The 10,953-nt window shown below is 33.9% G+C and overlaps 1 protein-coding gene across 1 annotated transcript; it reads right to left on the bottom strand.

The window, feature by feature from the left end:
- Positions 1-6,911: 6,911 nt before the first annotated feature.
- Positions 6,912-7,943, bottom strand: LOC104094003 (protein pleiotropic regulatory locus 1-like). The gene has a single exon (XM_009599843.2). The coding sequence runs from the start codon at positions 7,925-7,927 to the stop codon at positions 6,971-6,973; it is 957 nt and encodes a 318-aa protein (XP_009598138.1). The 5' UTR covers positions 7,928-7,943; the 3' UTR covers positions 6,912-6,970.
- Between the last annotated feature and the right edge of the window lie 3,010 nt (positions 7,944-10,953).

Here is a 10,953-nt window from a genome sequence, read left to right as displayed (position 1 = left end):
ACCCTAATTCACCACACACAACTCAATTAGTCATAAAATCAATAATTAAACCATGTTGGGCATTTTAAAGATCAAATAACATCAAGAAGCAGTTAAAACATGGGTAAAGTAACATCAACACATATCGAAATATGCCAAACATCAGTTGTATTCGTTGAGCGAACAAATACAGTTTATACAAATCGTACCCTTTGTATATACCCATGTATACAATTGATACAAGTTGTATCCTTGGTATACATCCTTGTATTTTGCCTTCGTTGCGCGTTTGAATACAAATGATACACATTAGTAACAATTGAATAGTAATGGTAATCAGGCAAACTATAGTTACTAAGTTCTAAACTAAAGTGATTTATGAAAATTGCTCATAAGCCTACGCAATCACATAAATTCCAGCGGATTCAGTCAAATTACAGGGATGGGTTAGGGGGAAGACGTAAGACATTCTCCAAAATCCGCAGAAAACACAGTTCCCTTATGGAATTATTTAGACTTTGTGAATATGTATTAGTCTAAGAAAGTTTTGGGTAGGTTTTACATGCTTAAGCTACAGAAGTAAACATATACTTCAAACAAAACGGAATTAAAGCTAGACAAGTCTTTGCAAACATAGCCAAAGCAGTTATTAAGAAAAATCAAATCCACTACTTGTCGTCAACTCGTCGTATGTGTTATCCATCATTTCAGTCTAACTAGCATAGTAGCATGCTTTACCACCTATTTTTATACTTAAAACGCTGCTAATTTGTTTTTATAATTGCTAATGGCCAGTTTCTAGATATTATTACTACTTATTGTCCATGCCTATAGATGCAGTCATTGGAGTGGTTTAACATGAAAATTCAAGGAAGCAATTAACATACAAGTATATCGACGTGATTTTGACTTAATGCGCTAAAGTTTTAAATTTCAAACTCGGCACTTTTACTTTTGAACTTCATTTTACTAATTCAGTTTATGAAAAACTCGTATTTGGAATAAAGAATATTGGGGTTTTCCAGTCGCATAAGCTGCTGTTATATATCGATTATTATAATTTGGAGGGACTTAAGTGTACAGAAGGCAAGAATTAAGGGGGTCAATTAGTCATTGTCAATAAGCATTTTAGTTAGTTTGTTAAGGAGTTAAAAGTTATTAGAGAAGTTGTTAACGACGGTTAGTGGTTACAGATATAGTACCCCTCAAATGTAACTCCCGACTATTACATTCTCTTGGTGAAAATACAATTACTGTATATTTTTATGACTCTGTGATTATATTATTTATGATTATGAATTTTCATAATTCTAGAAATAGTGGGGGTAAAAGAAATAAAAAATTCTTGCATGAAAATTTTGAATATTCTTGCATGAGTGAAAGTTGATTAAATCAAAAGAATGTGATAAGTGCATCTTTGATAAGTCTTGGAATAACTCACATGTTATATTTTGCCTCTATATTGATGATTTATTAATATTTGGTTACCATGAATGTTATTGGAGAAACTAAAAGCATGCTTAGTAGCCATTTTGATATGAAAGATTTGGCTGAGGCAAATTTCATTCTTAGAATAAAAATTACTAGAACATGTGATGGAATTTTTCTTGACCAGTCGCATTATGTTGAGAAAATCTGCAAAAAATATAATTTTATTGATTGCAAGAATGTTGTAACCCCTTTTGATTTTCAAGTGTTCACTTATTTCCTGTACAAAGTGACAATGATATGATAAATCAAAAGGAATATTTTAGCTTAATTGGAAACTTGAGAATATGTGACTGATTGCTAGATATTGCATACGCAACAGGAGTAATTAGCAGGTTTACAAGCAAGCCAGGTAAACATTGGCATACCATACCAAGAGTTATGAGGTATTTGTTTGGTACAAAAATCTCTGGCTTATTTTATAAAAACTATCTTGTTGTACTCGAATGTTTTTCTGATGCAGATTGGAATACTTTATTTGGCGATTCTTGTTCTACTACAGGTTATATTTTTATATTTGGGAGGTAGTGCTATTTGTTGGAAGTTTACAAAAAAAATTACCATGGAGGCTGAACTAATTGCTTTAGCTTCAGCTAGTGAAGAAGCGAATTGGTTGAAAGATTTATTATTTCAAAATCTTTATTTTGAAAAAACCAATTCCTTCTTTTAATTTATTATGATAGCACCGCTGCTATTGGTAAAGTACAAAACTGTTATTACAACGGTAAGTCCAGACCTATAAGAAGAAAAGTATAATTGTCACGACCCAAAGTCCATTAAAAGTCGTGATAGCGCCTAGCACCGCTGTCAGGCAAGCCAACAATAATTGATTAACTTAATTACTCATTTTAGTATTTTTTAAATCATAATTTCCCTCAATTAAATAATAGGAGATAAAATTTACAAAGTAAATGGAAATGTCTCCACAATAACCATACTGAGCAACCCATAAGTATCTCCAAAACCCGGTGTCACAAGTGCATGAGTATCAACTAGGAAGTAAAATAAAATGCAACATCTGTCCGGAATACAAATTGGACAGGAAAAATATATAAATAACTCTGAAGGAGACTCTACTGAATGCGGATTATAACATGGGATAAAACTCACCTAAGTCCCCGCAATAACCGTGCCTATGCGCTCACAAGGCCACTAGACATATATGTACCTGCATAAAAATATGCAGCAAGTGTAGTATGAGTACGTAAACAACGTGTACCCAGTAAGTATCAAGCCTAATCTCGAAGAAGTAGTGACGAGAGGTCGACTTTGACACTTACTATGAGTCAATAATGTCAAAATAGAAATATTTAAATAAACATGATTTATGTGAACAACAATAATTTTCTCAACGAGCAGAAATAAATAATTCTTTCAAATTAAATAATTTTTAATTTATTAATTAGCTTCACAAGCTGCAATAGAATGACAATGTATCGTGTAATTATTATTATTAAGCACGATTTCTGCTGAGGTCGTACGACCCGATCCACAGTATCGTGTACATTGCCGAGGAACGTGCGGTACGATCCATAGATACATCTATATTGCAGAGGCGTTCGGCCCGCTTCACAAGAAAGGAGGACATTTTCTTATGAACCTCTGGAATGAGAATTTATTATAAGGCTGACACATAGGGACGCACAATTTATATTAACAATCAGGTAATTTGCACAAAAATTTAAGTATGTGAAATTTCGGTATTTTACTATTTCCTCTAACAATTTCCAATATAATTCAATTACTTTAATTAAATAAAGGATGCAACTATTACAGGTAAGCCATGTTTCGAGTCCTAAACTACTCGGACATAGCATAATTAGTAGCTACGCATGGACTCTCGTCACCTCGTGCGTACGTAGCCTTCATAATTAGCAATAATTATTAATTTAAATCACCTATGGGGTAAATTCCTTCTTACAAGGTTAGACAAGAGACTTACCTCGCTCCGAAGTTCTATAACAGACTCCAACGCCACTCTAACACCTTAAACCGATGCGTGACAATCCAAAACTATGCAAACAATGTGCAAATCAATCAAAATGTATACCCGAATGTTTGAAATTTAACAATTTATAAAAATTCTCAACTCTGCTCAAAAAGTTGGTAGTGGGGCCCACGTCTCAGAACCCGACGAAACTCATAAAATCCGATAACCCATCCAATTACGAGTTCAACCATACTAATTTTACTCAAATCCGACTCTGAATCTGAATTCAAAACTCGAAAATACATTTTTATGAAATTATAGAAATTTCCTTCGATTTCCCTTGAAGATTCGATAATCATAAACTAAAAATAAAGATTAATTCATGAAATATAATTAAAAGGGAGTCAAGAACACTTACCCCAGGTTTTGTGGTGAAATTCCTCTCAAAAGTCGCCCAACCCGAGCTCCAAAATCCAAAAAATGGGTGAAAATATCGAACCCTCGAACTTAAAGGGTTCTGCCCAGTCGCGATTTCCGCTTCTACGGCCCAGAAGGTCGCACCTGCGAGAGTCGCTTCTGCGGTCCGTATGCGCACCTGCGAAGCCGCTTCTGCGGTCCATATGCGCACCTGCGAGAGCCGCTTCTGCGCTTGCCTGGCCGCTTTTGCGGCGTCGCACCTGCGGCCTTTTTTCCGCAGGTGCGATTACACCAGTAACCAGAAAAATTCCAGCATTCCCTAAGTTCAAAAATCGATCCGTTAAGCATCCAAAATGAACCCAAGGCCCCCGAGACCCTAACCAAATATATCAACAAGTCGTAAAATATCACACGAACTTACTTGAGCCTTTAAATCACGTCAAACAATGCTAAAAACACGAATCACCCTCCAATTCAAACTTAATGAACTTTAAAACTTCAAACTTCTACAATCGATGCCGAAACCTATCAAATCACGTCCGATTAACCTCAAATTTACACACAAGTCATAATTGACATCACGGACCTACTCTAACTTTCGAAATCGGAATCAGACCGCGATATCAAAAAGTCCACTCCCGGTCAAACTTCTCAAAATCATCCAAATTTTCAACTTTCGCCAATTGACGCCGAAATGACCGATGGACCTCCAAATCAACGTCCGGACACACTCATAAGATCAGAATCACCATACGAAACTATTCCCAGGTTTGGAATCTCAAACGGACATCGGTATCATAAAAATCCATTCCAACCCAAACTTAGGAAATTATTAAGCCTTCAAAATACTAACTTTTCGTGATAAGTGCCGAAATACTCCCGGACCACCCGATACTCGAACTGAATATACGCCCTAGTCCGAAATCATCATATGAACCTATTGGAACCTTCAAATCCCGATTCCGAGGTCATTTACTCAAAATTAACCCTTAGTCAATTCCTCCAACTTAAAGCTTCTAAAATTAAAATTTTCTCTCCAAATCAACTCCGAACTTCCGAAATTTCAATTCCGACCACACGTACAAGTCATAATACCTGAAGTGAAGCTACTCCAGGCCTTAAACCGCTGAACGACGCGTTAGAGCTCAAAAGGACCGGTTGGGTCGTTACATTCTCCCCCACTTAAACATACGTTCGTCCCCAAACGTGCTAAGAGTTGTTCTGGAGTTGTCCAAAATTACTCTTTAACACCTTGTACACCTACCCGTGCCATCACCATCCCAGTTTGGCACTTCAGCTCGAGCCGGACAGAAGGTCCTCCCTTTTTATTCAATCAATAAGCCTTAGAACCAAATTTCAACCTCCGAAATTCTTTACAATACCTTATTCTAACATACGAATACCGTATCAATCACTACACAATGTGCTAAAACACGATTGTGCATCTATGCAGAAATCACACCACACACCGCATAACTCATTTGCCCAAGGCAACATCCTCCGACCACAATAACTGGAATTTCACGAACCTGATACTCGTAATACTCCTGATAATACAAATAAGCCCGATTTCAATCCTCACAATACTTCCATGACGGAGAATATGTGTAGAAATTCATAACCACCTGTTGAATCAATCAAATCATGGAGTCGCTTCTCCTGACAAGGACCATTACCTCATTTTGAACTGAATAGCGATATTTGTTCCTTATTATACCTTATATAAATCTGATTGCACTGATTTCAGATCCAATGGTCTCGTCTCACCCAGTATAAGCTACACAGGCAATAAGCCACCTCAAACACTGGCCCAATATTCAACTCCTTTTAAATAGCTTATTTTTCTTTTCTACTTTTCATGTGGACTTTGTTCACACACACCCAACAATTATTAGTTCGAATTGTTTTCTATCCACATTTGAATTCCATGAAATTTGCTTGCTTCTTGGCTTAGCATTGTACTTATATGGTATATTTTTCAGCAAAGTTTCAATATTTACCTTTTCAAGGAATTTTTGTTATTTTGGTGAGCAAGATTAGAAGGTAAAAATTTACCCGCATCAGGTGATTATACCAATCCAATAACTATATGATACTTGTCACTTAATCTAACTACAACTATTAGTACTTAATCATAGTTAACTTTCATTTGTTTTGCACATAATCTTAATTAATAATTAAATATACCTAATAATCTAGCTAGCTATTTTGAAGGTGTTTCTTTATTCTTTAATTGGACAATGCTTTTGAAATTCTAGATTAGCAAAACGATGAAAAATATTTGCATATATAAACACTTAAATTGATCATCTCTTTTTTATTTCTTCTTCTTACCGAACTTAAACAATTAGCTAAAGTAAATTAAATTAAACAAATATACTCCTGACCTTACAGTGGCCGATCAAATGGTGCTTTATGTGTAATAATGTTAGTCAATATTAATAAGAGCTCTATTTCTAAGGATTAAGAACTTTCAAGTTTATGATTTTCGTAGTCTTGTATTTATTTCTATATATAATTATTGTAGAAGAAGACAGGATTTTGCCGAGGTATTTAACAAACGGGATTAGAACTTAGATTAAGTTAGGGGAAGGATGAAGACTATGAATCTCTAGAGTCACTCCAGTAGATAATACAAGATGCAGCAAAGATGCAAAGAGGATCATTGCGGGAAAATACTACAAAGAAAGTGACGGCAACCCTAGAAATATGTAATGTTAATTATTATATAATTCCACTAGTCTGTAGTCTCTTTTAAGTTTTTTTATTTATTAAAAAGTAAAATTCTTAAAAGACCTAAGTTTATCTCCTATAGTTAATTTAACTATACTCAATGTAAACATGCGGGTAAGTTTTTCCTAGATTGGAATTCGTTTTGATGCTCAAAGGCCAACTTCCTGCCTCTAATGACCAAATAAATAGTGAGGAATTACAAATCAAGCATAAGTCATGCCGCGGCTAATTCTACCTTCGAAGAAACACCAATTACACTAAGTAATTCCTCAAAGACATAACAATGCAGATAGCATACAACAACTGTAAATTATAAAGAAAAGAAAACTGAAGGAACCAAAATTTTAACAAAAAAACAAAACAAAAGAATCAAATTATGCGATTAATCAAGGAAGGTAAAATGCATGCATCCTCTCTATTCAGCTAGGTAGTTTGATAATATTGTTTCCACATCTTGATGGTCTTGTCAGCCTCACAGGTAATAAGCCTGGTGCCAGTTACATCATAGGTGAGAGCATAAATACCAGCCTCATTATTCAAAGACCCAGGTTGAACCATCGTTTGGGTTCGCTGGATATTGTGACCGCTTCTCCAATCCGTAAACCACAAGCTTCCGTTGTCACCTCCTATGGCCATTACACCTTCATCATTCACCGTCATGGCATTAATTATGGCCTTCTCTTCGGATACCATATTATGCAAAAAATCTCCTCTTGGAAGATTGAACTTTTTTATGTTGTCAGTTGATGCAGAAGCAAAAGAATAATTTTCCTTAGGATGCTGACACATGGCTCGAACGGATTTCTTGTGATGTGTGAATGTTTTCATTGCCTTACCATATCTAAGGTCCCAAAACTTTATGGTTGAGTCATTAGAGCCCGTTATAACCTGAGGGTCCGTCGGCCTAGCTAAAACAGAGCAAACAGTGTTATTGTGCCCAGAAAAAGCATGAATTTGCGTTTTGCTCCGGATATCCCAAACTCTGCAGGTAGAATCACCACCCCCTGTAAACAAGATGTCAATTGTAGGATGAAGAGCCAAGCAGCAAACACCACTTAGATGGCCATGATAGGAGCGAATCACCTTATTATGTTCGAGATCCCAGCATTTAACTTGTTTATCATTGCTAGCAGAAAACATGTATGGGTGTCTGTTGCTAACTGCAAGGCCTTTTATTTGCCCAATGTGACCTGTTAATGTGAGCTTTAACCTACCACTTGCTACATCCAATATCTTGATAGTCCGATCTGCTGATCCGGTACAGAACCAATTATTACTAGGATCCACTGTAACTGATGTCACCCATCCCAAATGGCCGCTAATAACCCTGTAAATTTTCCACGTTGGGCGTTGCGAGTTGCTCGCTATTCTTTTATCCATGATGGCAAGAAACCTAGCGAAAGAGATGTCAAGAAATCTAGCAAAAGAGATGTCAAGAAGTCTAACAAAAGAGATGGCAGGAAATCGAACAAACGGAGATACAAGCGAGGTTTGATTTCTTTCTCAGTTTCATAATAGTGCCCCATATTTATATTAGTACATAACCCAGGACTAGGAAACCTATTTAGATTATGACTAGGAAACCTATTTAGAATTGAATTAAATAAACTACTAGTAACAAGTAACGAATCCTAGACAGTTTAGGAAATATACTCTTAATTTAATTCCTAAACAACTTAGGATTTTACATCATCAGGTAATAAAGAAAAAAACGCCTACTTAGACTAATGGATTATCCAGTTCCGTAAGCCATTAATTAGAAGTACAAGAGGCTGTTTCGTTTTATTTCTATTTTACTTTTTTGCTTTATTTTTTCTGATTCCTACTGTTTGGATTGTTGACATATTTTGACATAATCAAAGATACACAAACTATTACTTCGCTGAAAAACTCCTTCAGGCCTCGTTTAATCAAGTTACACGAATTAAAGAGTTATATTGCTTGAAGGCAAAAAATAAAAAATAAATTGTCCTCCCTGTTCACCCAATTCATCACACACACACACACACACACCCCCCCCCCCCCCACCAACCCCCAATAAAAACACCAAAGAAAAAATAAAGGAAGGACGAATAGTATATTATTTATTTAGCTCATGTTCAAATTTCAAAAGTTTTTCAAAATAAATAAAACCCAAAACCGATTGTGGAATTTCTCTTAGCTAACCAGGCGTAATTCCATTTTGAATAGTATCTTTTTTGGGGTTGACTGGGGTAATATTCTTTTGGTAAAAGAATAATATGACCAGGAAAGTGTTTCTACGTTAAAGAGGTGGACTGGAAATACTAAAAATACATTTTAAAATTTGAGTATTAAAGGATAGATTTTTGAGAAATTAACTAAAATAATCGTCTACTAAAAAAATATCTGATATATGTATTATTTTAGCCGAGCAACTAAATGCGCCAAAGCTTTTTTGGTAGAGTAATATGATTGATAATTGTATTTACCACATCTACACTTACTTCCATTTGTATCTTCGCGAAAGAAAAAGGTTCAGGACCTTAACAAATAGGACATTTCTGTCGTATCATTCAAAAATTGTATTTACCTCATCTATCCTTTATGCATCGGGCGGGTTTTTTCAGAGTTAATCTAGAATCGTCGTTTTCTAAATGTGTTAAAGTACTTAAATTAGTCTAAGCAATCACATAAATTGCAACGGATTCAATCAAATTACAGGGTTGGGTTAGGGGAAAGACGTAAGACATCCTCCAAAATCCGCAGAAAACACAGTTCCCTTATGGAATTATATAAACTTTGTGACTTTGTATTAGTCTAATTTAATGTTTTGGGTAGGTTTTACATACTTAAGCCACAGAAGTAAACACATACTTCAAACAAAACGGATTTAAAGCTAGACAAGTCTTTGCAAAAATAGCCAAAGCAGTTACTGAAAAAAAGGAATCAAAATCCACTTGTCGCCATATGTATTATCCAGCATTTCAGTCTAACTGCCATGCTTTACCACCTATTTTTATACTAAAAATGTTGCTAAATTTTTGTTATAATTGCTAATGGCGAGTTTCTGGACAGTATTACTACTAATTGTCCATGCCTATAGATTTTTTTTTTTTTTTTTTTTTTTTTTGCTGATAATCCATGCCTATAAGATGCAGTTCATTGGAGTGGTTTAACATTAAAATTCAAGCAAGCAATTAACATACAAGTATATCGACGTGATTGACTTAATGCGTTAAAGTTTTAAATTTCAAACTTGGCACTTTTACTTTTGAACTTCACATTCAATTTATTGAAAACTCGTATAATTTAGAATTTCGGGGTTTGCCAGTCGCATAAGCCGTTAATTTGTTAATATACGATTGTAGTAGGGGTGGACATAAATGTACAGATGGGAAGAATTAAGGGGGTCAATTTGTCATTGTCAATAAGCATTTTAGTTAGTTCGTATCGACAATCTAAAGATATGAACTAAAACACAAAATCATATAAAAGCATATACGTAAAAATAATTTATATACTATCTTTCCAACAATGAAACTCCACAATAAATTGTGTTTTTTTGTCCTTTTATTTCCATCATACAAGGTCAAGTTTGCATCTATATTTCCTTTCATATCAACTATTGGCCATTTTTAAATTTCAATCGATAAGTATTTTATATAAAAGCTTGGTAATAATAGCAATAATAATAATAATAATAATAATAATAATAATAATAATTACATAATATTCGAAAACACCGATCAGTATTGAACAAATCACTAACAAAATATTTAAGTGGTGGACAAGAGTCAAGTACATTAATGATTTTACAAACACAGAAATCCAAAAAGTGAAATATCAAATTAATTTTTTTACTCTTTGAAAATATAATTAAGATAACAGTATAATTATAATTAATTATTTAAAATTGGATGAGCTAATATGAAGAATTTAAATCAACAAAAACTAATTATTTCCTTTAATGTTGCGAACAAATAATTAAGCCTTTGAATTAACTAATTAACAAGAATCAATTTAATTATTTTTCATATTCATCATAAAAGTAAAATTATTTTCAAATTGATAAATAGAATATGATACATAAATTTGTTTTGATAAGAATAGCATTAGCATATATAAAAATTGGTTATAATAGTATTAAGAGCCAATTCGTAAAAAAGTAAAGTTGAAGCAATCACGAGGAAACAATAGAATATAAACTATATTCTAAAAGAATTGTCATTTATTATTATCATCATCATCATCACTAGTATTATAATAATAATAATAATAATTATTATTATTATTATTATTACTCTCTAAAACAGATAACAATTAAATTTAAATGTGGTTTTAAGGATATGCAGACTAATTCAATACAAATAATAAATAACGTTAGATCAAACAGATAAAAGACGTAATAAATTTTCAAACCAATAAGGAGAGTGATCCCGAACTCA

Source organism: Nicotiana tomentosiformis, chromosome 5 (assembly GCF_000390325.3).
Source record: "Nicotiana tomentosiformis chromosome 5, ASM39032v3, whole genome shotgun sequence".
Lineage (NCBI taxonomy): Eukaryota > Viridiplantae > Streptophyta > Magnoliopsida > Solanales > Solanaceae > Nicotiana > Nicotiana tomentosiformis.
Note: the sequence above shows the minus strand (reverse complement) of the source record. Positions and strands in the feature narration are given on the sequence as shown.